Source organism: Cornus florida, unplaced genomic scaffold (genome assembly GCF_030987335.1).
Source record: "Cornus florida cultivar Cherokee Brave unplaced genomic scaffold, ASM3098733v1 CherokeeBrave_3.0.0_Hap2_Chr11, whole genome shotgun sequence".
In the NCBI taxonomy this organism is placed as follows: domain Eukaryota; kingdom Viridiplantae; phylum Streptophyta; class Magnoliopsida; order Cornales; family Cornaceae; genus Cornus; species Cornus florida.
The window spans coordinates 119,549,953-119,564,252 of record NW_026775581.1 but is presented as its reverse complement, the minus strand read 5'-3'; the positions used below and the strand labels follow the sequence as shown (position 1 = coordinate 119,564,252).

At 36.0% G+C, this 14,300-nt stretch overlaps 1 protein-coding gene across 3 annotated transcripts in view; it reads right to left on the bottom strand.

The window, feature by feature from the left end:
* Nucleotides 1–12,884, bottom strand: part of LOC132284280 (uncharacterized) — a 54,743-nt gene extending 41,859 nt beyond the window's left edge. The window contains exons 1-5 of one of the 3 annotated variants that reach the window (XM_059786370.1): nucleotides 12,633–12,884; nucleotides 12,293–12,367; nucleotides 11,816–11,997; nucleotides 9,448–11,727; nucleotides 5,040–5,115 (exon numbers count right to left, since the gene is read on the bottom strand). In XM_059786370.1, the coding sequence (XP_059642353.1) occupies nucleotides 5,040–5,115; nucleotides 9,448–11,727; nucleotides 11,816–11,990 (2,531 nt within the window). In that variant the 5' untranslated portion in view covers nucleotides 11,991–11,997; nucleotides 12,293–12,367; nucleotides 12,633–12,884. The remainder of the gene's footprint in view (nucleotides 1–5,039; nucleotides 5,116–9,447; nucleotides 11,728–11,815; nucleotides 11,998–12,292; nucleotides 12,368–12,632) is intronic. The other 2 variants (XM_059786368.1, XM_059786369.1) reach the window with 2 other exon arrangements.
* Between the last annotated feature and the right edge of the window lie 1,416 nt (nucleotides 12,885–14,300).

Below are 14,300 nucleotides of genomic sequence, written 5' to 3'. Positions count from 1 at the left end.
TGGCTCTTCTGTTTTATTTTGTTCTGCTGATTGTGTTGTTTGGTTTGATCTATTTAAATTGCTTGACATAGTGTGCTACATATTCGATATGGTTGTTTTGGAAATAATTTGTGTTTTGCATTGTTTGCTCAATCGAACACTCCATTTGTCATCTTTATTTCCATTTTGATTTCCTTGTCAATTTTATGTCAATCACTTGTTGGGCAAATTTCTAATGATCGATCTGTGTATTGTAGTGACTGGATCATCGGTTAATATAGCAATGTGATTGCATTTGCATTGTCCTTTTGATTCGGCTCTATATGTTTCTCTTTCACTTGAAAATATTGTTATGAGATATTGAGATAATGGTGTTTCACCCATATAAATTGCTGTCAATGTGGTAACAAGGTTAAATTTATGAAGTGATTTGATAAAACTGGTGGCGGCTTGAATGTTAAGTTTCAATACCAGACACTAAATAAAGACAGACACCCATTATGAAATTGAAAACATGTATTCTTATGGCGATGCCTGTGATTATTTCTAGTTCCTAATTTTGATAATTTTACAAGTGGTAAGGATTTATTTATTATTATTTTTTGTTTATCAATTTAATAGTGTGAGTTACATGAGTAGTGCAGTGTGTAAATTGTTATGTTGATTAAGTTGTGATTCACACTTTAATAATTTAGAGGGGGTGAATAGGTCAACTTGTTCAATTTTTGTTTGATTAATTATTATATATGTCCTCTTTATTAATTATTATATATGTTCGATTTATTTATTTATTTATTTATTTGGTAATATTTAGATGGATTCTACCATGAGACTTGACGAAAGTGGATCAAAAGATGATCTTGATTTGATTGACCTTGAAGTGGATCAGAATGAAAATGCAGATGTGCAAGTACAACCGAAAAAGAAACAAGACACGAAGCGCAAAAGAAAACTCACATCAAAAGTTTGGTTGCAGTATGATATACTTCCACCCGGCAAGGACAAGAGAAGATGCAGATGTAAGAACTGTGGGACTGAGTATATTGCGGAGGGCAGGTATGGCACTGGTAATTTAAAGAGGCATATAGATTCGTGTGTTAGGAGGGATACACGGGACATAGGTCAGTTGCTTTTATCTCAGTCATTTAGATCCATATCTATGCGTGCTTCTAAGTTTGATTTTAATAAATTTCATGAGTTAGTGAGTGCTGCTATCATTATGCATGATCTGCCATTTCAATTTGTTGAATATGAGGGCATTAGAAACATGTGTCGTTATTTAAATGAGGAGGCTCAACCCGTAAGTAGGAACACAGCCAAGGCTGACATATTAAGGATGCATAAATATGAAAAGGGTAGGCTTCGACATATGTTGGAATCAACAAATGGTAGGATTTCTCTAACATCTGATTTGTGGTCTTCTCTGACTACCGATGGGTACTTATCTCTTACTGCACATTTTATTGATGTAGATGGGCGCTTACAAAAAAAGAGTTTTGAACTTCTCTTATATGCCATCTCCACACAGGTGTTGCTTTGACAAAAAAGATTTATACATTGCTAGCTGAATAGGGGATTGAAAAGAAACTATTTTCAATTACTCTAGACAATGCTTCTTCAAACTGTTCATTTGTTGAATTGTTGAAGTCTCAACTCAATTTGAATGATGCTTTATTAAGTGGTGGGGAGTTTTTTCACATTCGTTGTTGTGCACATATCTTAAATTTGATAGTGCAAGAGGGGTTAAAAGAGGTTGATGAATCAATCATAAAGATTCGTGAGAGTGTTAAGTATGTCAAAGGTTCTCAAATGAGGAAACAAAAATTCTTGGAATGTGTCTCTCATGTTTCCTTAGAATGTAAAAGAGGGTTAAGGCAAGATGTTCCTACAAGATGGAATGCAACATATCTTATGCTTGAGTCTACCATTTATTATCATCGGGCTTTTTGTCATTTGCACTTGAGTGATTCAAATTACAAGTTCTGCCCATCTCAAGAGGAGTGGAGTAGGATAGAAAAGATTTACAAGTTCTTAACTGTTTTTTATGATGTTACAAACATCTTTTCTGGATCCAAGTATCCCACAGCAAACTTGCATTTTCCATCTGTGTTTTCGGTTCAATTGACATTGCGAGAGGAAATGGATAGTAAGGATCAGTTTATGAGCAAGATGGCAACTCAAATGTATTCAAAGTTTGCAAAGTATTGGTCTGATTATAGCATGATCCTTGCTATTGCTGTGATTTTAGATCCTAGATACAAGCTTGGGTTTGTTATTTTTAGCTATAACAAGCTTAATGGTGATAACAACATTGAGAGCACACTAGTTCGTGATGCACTGTTTAACCTTTTTGATCAATATTTGTTGAATTCTCCTATGGCTTGTACCACCAAATCCACATCTTCACCAAATGATGAAAGTGGGCACCGGCAAGTTGATGAGGGACAATTAACTAAAAAGTTCATTGATGTTATGAAGGTGAATAATACTTTTGTGAGACATTAAATTCCTTTAATGCCTATTTTATTCATTACATCTATTTGTTTTTCTACTTTTTACCATTGATTGATCTATTTGTTTTTCTTAATTACTGTAATGTAGGAATTTGACTCATTTGAGAATGATAAATTGCTTGGAAATGCCCAAAAATCAAAGTTGGAACTCTATTTAGATGAACCAAAAATCAATAAGAATGCGAACCTTGACGTGCTTACCTATTGGAAAGCCAATCAGTTTAGGTATCCAGTGCTTGCTCAAATACCTCGTGATATATTGAGCATTCCAATCACTACAGTTGCTTCTGAGTTTGCATTTAGTGTTGGTGGTCGGGTTCTTGATCAATATCGTAGTGCACTTAAACCAGAAAATGTGGAGGCTTTGGTATGCAAGAGGGATTGGCTTTTTGGTTTGAAAGGTAAATGACTTACAATAAATTTCAAACTATATTTTTATTATTGCAGAAAATAGTGAAGTAATAATTTTTTTGTGTATGTTTTACTATAGATACAATGAAGCTTCAAGTGGATGCCTTGATTGATAATATGATGAAACTTAATATCAACAATGATGACCCTGCTGAAGGCCAATGTTCCACCAGTGTTAGCGTGACCGAACATTAAAATCTAGCTAGGTAAAAAAGCCCTCTACATTTGTTTTATTTTTCATATAATTTGTTACATGCATTCTTTTATATTTCAATCTGTTTTTTTTTTTTTTTTTTTTTTTTTTTTTTTTTTTTTTATCTAAACTTATTTTACACTTACCTATTTTGTAGGAATTTCTACTTTTGGGTGTTTCAGAAAAGAGTGCATGCAAATTCCAAAAGGAAGTTTTTGAGTTGTGGATCTTTGGCTTTTAAGAAGATTGCATGTTGCCCTGACATTTCTATTAAATATTTTTATTTCGGTCTGTAATAACTTATGATTTATCTTTATTTCGGTCTGTAACTTATGACTTGTAACTTAATCTTTATCTTTGGCTTTTAATCTCTCTTTTGGACTACATCACTACAAAACAAAATTTCTAGTAATGTTTGATAGTATTTTAATTTGTTAGTATTTTAATCTTTGGCCACTTTAAACAGGTTAAGTGGGTAAACACCTTAAACAAGTTAAGCAGGTAAACATGTTAAACAGGTTAAAGGGGTAAACATGTTAAAACAGGTTAAATGGGTAAACATGTTAAAACAGGTTAAATGGGTAAACATGTTAAACAGGTCATGTTTGGTGTGTCTAACACGACACGTTTATTAAACGGGTTACACGTGTCGTGTTGTGTTACCTGTTTAATAAACATGTCATGTTCGGGTTTAAGATCTGTGACACGATTATTAATCATGTCGTGTTCGGGTTGACCTGTTTAGTGTTATACCCCTAGTTCGACACGACACGATTATCACACGCGAACCCGAATTGCCACCCCTACTGAATAGGCGGAATTGGAAGCATGACCCATCGGCTAAGTGGCTGTCACTATAGCCCACCATAGTGTACACGAAAATGTCACAACCCTCTAGAATCCAAACAATACTTGGTTTGATAACTGGACCTTTCCTGCACATACCTCAGCGAAAAAAAAAAAAAAAAAACAAAAGGCAGTCTCAATCTCAGATGATATATGGCCTGCAGTAGCACCTTATAAACCAATAGAAGCTTGTTAGGTACGCCTAGCAACTCACCGTCTCAACATTCTCACGGTCTCACCCTTATATGCCTTTGTCATCTCTATAGTTTTAATGAACCCCAAATACTTCATCCTATCAAACAGCCTTAATGCACATGGTGGCATCCTATTAAACTGCAATAAGGACGCATGATATGACCTTATTAAACACGACGTCAGCATGAGAACCGTCTTGTCCTAAGCTATGAATAACAAATAACACTCTACTACACATTTAGAAGGAACACCTTTTAGTACAGACCAAGATTTTAACAACCTTGAGACTTAAGAGTTGACAAACTTGAGGGAGACGCTCTGGTATATTTTTGCCATCTTTTTGAAGAGTCTAAGAAACACTAGGCTAGGCCTTGACTTCTTTAGTAGATTGATATCAATCCCTAACTTTGAGAAGTCTGTGGTTCTCCTCCCTCTCTCTTTTACAAGTCAATCTCGAATTCCACCTAGCCGACTCCACTTGGAGGCCCACAATATATAATGTAAGACATGCATCTCCTACTCATTCATAAGAACCTACTGTGAAATTCTAAATGGATCTAGTATGTTGTACCCTCTCCTTGTGAAAATCAATTAAATGACTTTGTTCTACCAAGTTCACCCTAGATGATGCCTCCCTCACAAGAGGATTCCTCACTGATGAGCCAGTTAGCACCATTGACATCCTTATGACAAGAATACTTTCTCCTACACGGATACTTAATCGAAAAGCATGCTAAGAGAAAGTCGATTTTATTATTTTCAAAATAATGTCCACTCAAAAAACACTGGCTTCCAATACTGACCACACGCATACTTCTCTTTGATGTATTATTTAGTAAGTTTTCAAGTCTATTAAAGAAAAGGTAAAAATAAAGAGACCAAGATAAACAACAGAATCTTACTTCTCAATCTCGTCAAACTTCAAGTAGTCCAAAGCCAATTGCAAGCGACGCATCCGGAAAATTTTCAAGTCCCACCCTGACATAATATCAGTCTGTATGTCATTATGCAATCAAAATTTATTTCATGAATGGTAAACACGCATTGATTCCCAAAAGAAAAAGAATGCCACGCATCCATCACAAACAAATCAAAAAAGCAAATTCAGACAACAGTTCATTGTATTATTATGTCTCAAATATAGGCATAGCTTGTACCGACAATGAGAATTATAAGAGCCAACATCATCTAAATTTGGAGATGATTGACCATTGGACCAGACGAGTCAGAATTAACTAACAGCACAAAATGGCTATTGCCTTTAAGAGGCCCATTAACAAAGGGAGACAGATCTCTTTCCATATCTTAGCAAGCCAGAAACAAATAATCTTAGCTGACTCCCACCAAAAACAAGTAGTTGATTAAACTACGCCTTTCCAACTTACCATACCATAGGAAACTCAACTCCGGATTAAAAAATGCATTCCCAGCTTTCATAGTGCAGAGAGCTTGACCCCCAATTAAACAAAGCATTTTCTCTATCATGCAGGGCACATATTCCTTAATATTATGACTTATAACCTTATCAGTGCCAAACATCTAGTTCAGTTGACCAGAACTTTGAAGTCAGATTTTTACAGCATCTATATGTCTTTATTGTATATGTCCATACTATGTAAGTCTTCTTTCTCTTATTTTCTCCCTAACGAGTGTCAATCCTAATTTTTCTCTCTCTCTCATTAATAACCCTATCTCTTCTAGGCACTCCGATCATTCATTTTAACATCCTCATTTCTGCTACAGGAAGGCATTGCTCTTGCTTGTTTTTCAAAGCCCACATTCTGCCCCATATAGAATAGTCGGTCTAATAACTGTCCTATAGAATTTTCCTTTAAAGCTATTTGTGATTCTTTTGTCACAAAGACTGCCACTAGCTTGTGGTAAAAAAACTTTTAAAACTAATTCTTTATTTAGTCCAGAATCCAAAATTGACTAAATATTCCTACTTTTTTTCTTTCTACTAAAGGATTTGATTCAAAAACCCACGGATAGTGTGGTTGGTTTGGGATGTCAGAACAGGGATTAGCTTCATTAAACTGACAGGGCTGATCGAAAGCCAAAGCAGTACGAGAAAATTAGAGAAAATGGAAAGTCATCTCACAGAGAATGCCAAAGGAGAGCTGTCCATCTGCACAAAAAGTAAATACCAAGAATACAAACTTTAAAACTTCTTTTCATTCAGAGAAATTACAGAAGAACTAACAGAAATGAAACGTCATTTTAGCTACCTAACTTTCAACTCCACTCAGAAGTGTGCCCATTCCACTCTTTTTATATGCAACATCAGAAATATAATGGTCCCACCTGCCATACAGATCAAGCTCTCTTGTTCACCTTACTCCACCCTCTATATAAGAAAGTCTCGCAAGCTGTATCGAGCAAACAAGATGGAATCCAAAAAAGAGAATGGCAGAGGGCTCATAGATCCCCAGCCACATTGCAATAATCAATAAATTATTTAAAGACTATCACTCTTTCACATGCAACACCGATTAGAAGGGAACTCCCCCCTAAACCAGTAATTAACAATGGTCAATATTCTCACTGAAACATGGTTTTTCCAAAGAAAGCCACATTGATAGGTATACCCTTCCAATGAAAGGACTAGGGTCCCCATCCTCCCAGCACCTTATTAACAATGTGTTTGGATAAGAAGGAGAAAAAAGGAAAGGACAGGATAACATTTATAATGACAGAAAAGAAAGGAAAGGAGATGATAGTGTTAACTGCTCCTTGTTTGGAAAAATGAGAGAAAAGAAAGGAAAAGATATTGTTAACCATTCATCTTATTTGAAAAATATGATGGAAGAGAAAGGAAAGGAAATGACTGACTTATTGTGTGTGAGAAATGGGGGAATAATATGAATTCACTTGTTTTAAGAAAACAGACCAGAACGGCTAGTCACTACAATTCAATGGGTCATCCCCGCACTAAGGATTAAGCCAAAACCCTCACGCACTGCCCATTGCCCATAACATATCCAATCAATTTGGAGAACTCCTACCAACCTTTCTCGATGCTCCCAATAGCTCAACTCTATAAGAAACTCGAAATTTGTTAGACAACCAATCTCCCATCGTAGTTTCATACATTCTCTACCATTTTTCTCCATGAAGAATCCATCTTCTATGTGTACACGATCATTTTCCAAAACGATCTTGATTAAACATCCTAAACTTCTTGATACCACTCCTCCATTCATAAGAGAACATATCGTATTCCCATATCTTAGATGGTACTTAAACTCATACTCTAGTTCCCAATAAAAAGTCCGAATAAAGCGTCTCAAGCCTTTTCCAAACTAAAGTTGGAAAAGGAAATATGGAAAAAAAGTATGTTACGGATAAGAAGTCTAGATAAAGTACATATTAGTTATGACATGAATAATCCTGCCTTGCATTAATAAGAATCTTCATCCAAAGAAATGAGATTATCGCGGATATAATGTACAACTGCTGCATAAATGGAATTGTCCCCTCGTTTCTCTCTCCATTGAATCAAATTAGACAAATACCTCTTCTGTCCACCAATATACTCTTAAGACCTTCTAAACATAGAATACACAATGATTTTGCCTTGTAAGAAGGCCAACACTAGCCACAAAAAGAACACAGGGAAGATCCGACCTTCCACCTAAAATAGCTGCCAGACTAGTCAGTAGTCACCTCTTCCATTTCCCCATCAAAATCATATCATTTTTTCCAATATTTACCTCCAATCCACATAAAGCTCCAAAACAGACAGTGAAGCTCCTTGAGTACTCAATTGCTCTGCATCTATGCCACAAAAAAACAATAGTTTCATAGGCAAATAAGAAGAAATAATACAAGGAGACCTCCAGGAGCTGCACCGACCTCAAAGCCCCTCAAGAAATATCCTTGCATCCTACTGAAAGCATCCATCCCCAAAATGAAAAAGAAAATATAGCGAAAAAGAAAGAGGAGATCACCTTTCCCGGTGATCCTGATTTCATGACACTAGTTACACACATGTGCATGTGTCAGACACAACACTCCCGTAGAATTGCCCATACTACTTAGTTTTTCGTTATTGATATACAAGATTAGGCCACCTCATATCATTTTTCCAACTGACACCTGTTCGGGCTACCCGGAATTGCTTCTAGGGCTAGTTGGCTACTAACTAAAACAAGCAAATTGATAGTTCAACTAACACAATAAAGCGCAATGCTTCTACAATAAAAGGTAGTAGTTGATTCCTTAATTCTACTGAACCAACAGAAGGAAGAATCGTATTTTCGTATATAAGCTTTTTTACTTCAATAAAATTTCATATCAACTCCAATTTCAGAGAAATAGTGGTCTAGCAAGAGTACCATCTTCCATATGGTTTGAGCATATGGTTTGAGTTAATGTTGTGGCTTTAAACGTCCAAAGTTAATCCAACTTATAGCAGTCCAATACAAAGTTTAAAGGCAATCAATTATTAATTTGTAGAACTAATGTGCCAATTAATCACCTTGCAAAGTAACTTAAGCTTCAATCTACAAGGATAAATTACAAAGAGAAAATAGATATACGATGGCAAAGAAAGATGAGGAATCCTTCTAGCAAATGACTAGGAATGCGACAAAAAACAACAGTCCAGACACATAAACAAAAACAAGCCACACATGAACCAACACACCAACCCCTAAAACAACAGCCTATATGCCAAGAGAGTTATCATCAAGATAAAATTTGACTCTCTCCAAAAGCAAAGGCTTCCAAACAACTGAAGCAAGATTCACTTGAGAATGAGAATAAGTTATGCCTATCCGGAATTGGTATGTAGCATTTGCAACAGTAGTCCACTATTAACTATCAAACTACTCATCATGGACGTCACTTCCGTGGTGAACCGAATAGCTGGTAATTTTAACTGCCAAACTACCCCTAAAATATAAGAAACTACCAGGTCTCAAACTTCAAAATACTATTAATTTGAATTTTGATTTTATTACAGTTGAAGAGTAAACATATAGCTTCTTCTTTTTCTCTTTTTTTTTCCATTTTCTTTTTTCTTTTTTTTCTTTTTTTTTGAGTAAAAGCATTAAAAATCATCAATTGAAAGTTCATCACTTGCCATGAGAAAAGAACTCAATGCAAAATTAATAAAAATAAATAACAATAGGACGTGGAGAAAAAGGTAAAAGCATACCAAATTGAAGTGCTAGAAATAAAGCCTGAAGCAGCATATAATTATGAAAAACACTAGTCCATTGCTAATGAATACAATGGCTACCATTTAATAGCAAGTATGTTTCGGCTGGCTATAACACTCTTAACTACATTTTTAAAGATTCTTACCATTTTCCAAGCATAAGCAATCTGCCTCTTCCGGACCATCGAATAAAAGAATTTTATCCAAAACTTCTACTTTCCAAGGTGACCAAGGCTGTTTCAATCCCTTCACTTCCAAAAGGTCCCCAATTTGATGCCCAGTGTCAGTACCGATGCTTGGTTGTCGATATCCAATAGCTTCAACAGGAAGAAAATTTTTAGAAACTGGTACTGAAGGAAGAACTACTGAAAGACCAGCCTCTGTCACCAAATAAAAACATCCCAGGAAAGTGCAACCAACGGCTTCTCCAATAGAGGCATCCCAACCTTGGAGGTTAAAGTACTGGTCATCATTCACTACTGAGTCTACATGCAAATGGGAATGAACAATCTGACTTCTTTTGTCCTTTCCATTTTGCTTTCTAATGAGCCGAGTGATTCCAAAAGGAGAAAAACAAACAATATCATCTTCACTAAATTTATCTGTTGGAAGAAAGATTTCTCTCATAAGGCGTGATGATAACTGAGAAACACAAAACCTTTGATCCATCATTTGGGAAGCAGAAGAAAAACCACTCGTAAATGAATCACGCTGACAGCCCTTCTCCTTAAGACGCTTTTCCTGGATTTTGTAAAGCTCATTAAAGACATCCATAAAGGATGAACTTTTATTCCTTATGGATTCCACATTTGAATTATGACAACCTGAAATATCAGAAAATAACCTTTGGTGGCTTATTTCAGCACCACCAACCTCCCAACCAACCAATGTTCCAAGACCTATATGCTGAAAATTGGGAAGCAATTTCTCAAATGAATAATACTTCTCTGGCATATGGTCGCCGCCTCGTATTACATAAATTACACCATAATCATCAATTACGGCTAAGAGTGAGGTGTGTGAAGCAAAAAGCAGCCTTCTAAACATTCTTTTACCAACAAAATCACCAGTTTGACAAAATGACTTGCTATTAACCGTATCTTGTTTATTTACAATATCAGCACCTCTGGAAGCCAAATCACCTTCCGTAACTAATTTTTCTTGCTCCTGAAAATTTAATTGAGGATGACGTCCACAAATTTGTAAAATATCTAAATGCGCTACATACTCACCAGTCATAGCACCATAAAATAAAACTAATCCAGCAGCATTAAGACAAATAAGAAAGGTATCAGAAAATCCAAAGTCCGTCCACTCAACCACTGGGTCCCTGTCTATAATTTCATCAAGCTTCACCAAACAAACCCACTGTATGCCCCACCTCTCTAATTTGGCAACAACAAGTAAATTTTTGTCCCAGTTCTTTTCACGTAAATCACTTGTGTTGACAGATACAGGATCCACCAATTTTAAGGCAAATCCAATAAAATGATGTGAATTGCTAGAGAACACCCGAGAGCATTTGTATGAACCACTAATTCCACCACTCAAAGAGTCAGACAAAGCATCAGGTTTAAGTACTTTGCTGGAGGAGCTCGTATCTGACTTTGTAGATGTATTATTCACATGATCTAAAACAGATTTACTACAGCTCTCTTTTTCATGCGACACAGTACTGCCATGACAAAGTAAGTCCAAAAGAGGCGAATTACTATCAAAAATGCTAAACGAAACAACCATTGCTGAGGAAGGAAATGACGACTTCTCTGGGAACCTTGTCCAAATTTTACCATCAGATTTCATAGTTTCAGCTTCGATCAAAAAAGTTTGCAAAAATCGCTTTGGAGGAACACTTCTTGACAACTCATCGTCTTCAGCTTCCGCACAAAGACTATCCAGACTTTCCTTAGTTCCATTGGTCCTCTTTACATCCAGGACATCTCCAGGGGCTTCACAACCCACGCTAGAGTGTACCGGTGCCACCTTATTGTGGGGTAAGGCAGTAGAAGGCCCCCATTCCACCCACATCCCTTCTCCAGTCTCACCCTCTGATGAGGGTTTGATCATCCCACTGGTTCCTTGGGATTGACGAAAAGCATGGACTGTCACACCATGGTTGCCAGACACGAAAAGTAATTCTCTAAATGAGGCCTCCTCATGCTGATTATAGTTATCCCCACATATACCCCAAGACAATGAGTTTACATCACCAAGAAAAGGGTAATTATTAGATCTTGAAAAATTAATGTCAACAGAAAAATCATTTTCAGAAACCATCTTTATTGATTCGGAAGTGCTTGAAATGTTCTCCCTTGGAACTGACCTACTAGGCGCGGCCAACTCTGGTGAACCAGAAGCTAAAGAACCAAGATTCTGAATATTCTCATAACAACCAGTTTCAGAATTCTTACTATTTATAGATTCCCCTGCAGATGCAAAACAAGATAATCAAATATTGGCAACTTACCAAAAACTTGTGCAAGCCAAGGGAGGCAGATGACATTAGAAATTCACCATTTACTAGAGGAAGCAGCAAAGCTTCACATTGATAGGAAAGCAATAACAAAAGCTCCCTTGTTGGAGAAATGAAAGCTTCACGGAATTCTGATAGGTTTAGTTGAACTCCAGGTGGGTCCCATTTCCGCAACTGCAGTATAGCAGGAGCCTCGCCACCGGAATTAAAATCCATACCGGTCCTATGAAGGAAGACAACAAACAGTACGAGAGAATAAGAACAGTGAACTCGTGGTTGCACCAGTAGCAAGTTCATATATGCACGCACCAGAATGAAATAAATTAGAAACCCAAAACTACCATAAGCAAACAATGGCATCCGCAAGAATTCATTGACTTCTACTCGAATCCCCGTACTTAATCAAGCAAATTTAACCAAGACAATTCAAATTTGCATACCTAGATACCAATAAATTCGTAATCCCTCAATTGCCAGTTGGCAATCACAACGTTAACAAAGAATGAGCATAACTTTACCTTTTACACCTAATACATGCTTTGAATCAGCGTCTTGCAAGCCTGTTCTCTGCGTTCTTCACCTTCAAACCTAATCTGCCATTCAATTCATCTATTCATCAATCGCTTTTGGATATTGCATGCAGGCTCAATGCACATATTATTCACAAATCCAAGAGATCAAGGTACGAAATCCATATGTATACGCTCGTGTGTGTATATATATCTTTAGGTCAATTCATTAAATGAGTGGCGGCCACTAAAAACAAACGCAAACTTAGAAACAAGAAGAATTATATATATATATATATATGCGATAATTTATGTACATGACATCGAGATCGATTGCAAGAAAACTCACCTGATAGTTGTGAATGAATCACTACTGGTAGAGAGAGAGAGAGTGAGCTTTAGTTGATCGATTTAGTCCCAACGGGCGTTGGGCGTAATTTGGGCGTAACTTCTTTCTGTTATGCAGAATCTACTATCTGATTTAGCCCCCGTTTTGCGGAACCTTTTGCACCACTGGTTGAGTACCGGGACGCACAATCACTGCAACGGGAACGGGCTTGTAAGCCACTTGTCTCAAAAGCGCTTTACATTGAGGTGTGTATGAGTTTTTTTTACTAGTTTCTAAATTGGACTTCCTGCGAAGCCGGACCAAAAAAATTTTATTTATTAAAATTTCTCAATTAAAATTTGTTTATTTATTACTGTAGTATTATCCACCATTTACGAGGACTACGCCACGCCTCCATTTTCTCAAGAGGGTTGGTTCTGATAGTTTTTGTCTATGTTTATGAGTGGTCCTGAATTTATTTTCACCAACCTTTTACATTTTTTTTTTGAGGATCGTCACTAATAAGGCGTTTCAAGAATTGTTAATAGGGTGGATTAATATTTTTTTGAATGATAATTTTTTTTAGCTAGATTAAAATCGCCTATAGCAAATTATTTTTTGTCTTGGACCCTCATAGGCTTGTGCATACTCTCATTTTCGATTAAAAATTCGCTCAAATGTCATTTGTCAAGACTCGATCCACACCGTAAATATTACACTTCTTGCACACTATTCATGCTCATGATTTTCAAAAACAAGTATGTACATAAACATAGATATACTTAATGTGTGTGTTTTTTTCAAAACATGTACATAAATTGTGGAAGAGACTTTTTCACCCTTGTTTGTCACCCAGCACAGGTACATAGAAAAAGGGTTTGTAAGTAACATGGGAACGAAAAACACACACACATTCATACCTATAAGTGTCGACAAAATGATATGGAAAGTCACAATTTATCGATAGTCTAATAGTAACTCTTATTTCAAAGTGAAATATAAAGAGTTCAAGTTCTTTCAACATAATTGTGGGAGTTATTTGTGAATAAAAAAATATGTATATTAATTATTTTTTTACCATAAATTTTTAATTAATTTATGTGTGTGTTTTTTCTTTCCCATGTAATTTCCAAGCCCTTTTTCTGTGGTAGGTGGCAAAGAAGGGTGAAAATGTCTCTTTCACAATTTATGTCGTCTCACTAATTGGACTAAATTTGATGCCAAAACGAGCTAACCTCAAAATGAAGTAATCATTTCATTTTTAATGCATTATATATGTTAATGTTTGGGTTACTAACAAATAAAATATTTATCATTTTGAATGGATAAACGGTAACATCACTGAAAGAGTTTAAGCCAAGAAAGGCGTATGGAAGTTAAAGTCCAAAAAGGAAATTATGTTCTTTTATGGAAACTTAGCCACAGCGGCTTTTTTGTTATAATAAATTTGAATTTTGAACAAAGGGAGATGGTAGATGATGATGGCCACCTTTAACGTGTGCGGAATAGAGATGAACTCATCGAACATCTCCTCTCAGGGCTTACGTGTGTGGAACCGAGATGAACTCATTGAACATCTCTTCTGGCGGAGTCAGGAATAATATTTGGGGGGTCAAATTCATTAATATAAAATTAAATTTAAAAAATAAAATAAAATCCTTGTAATTTTTGTAGTTCATTTTTAATGTT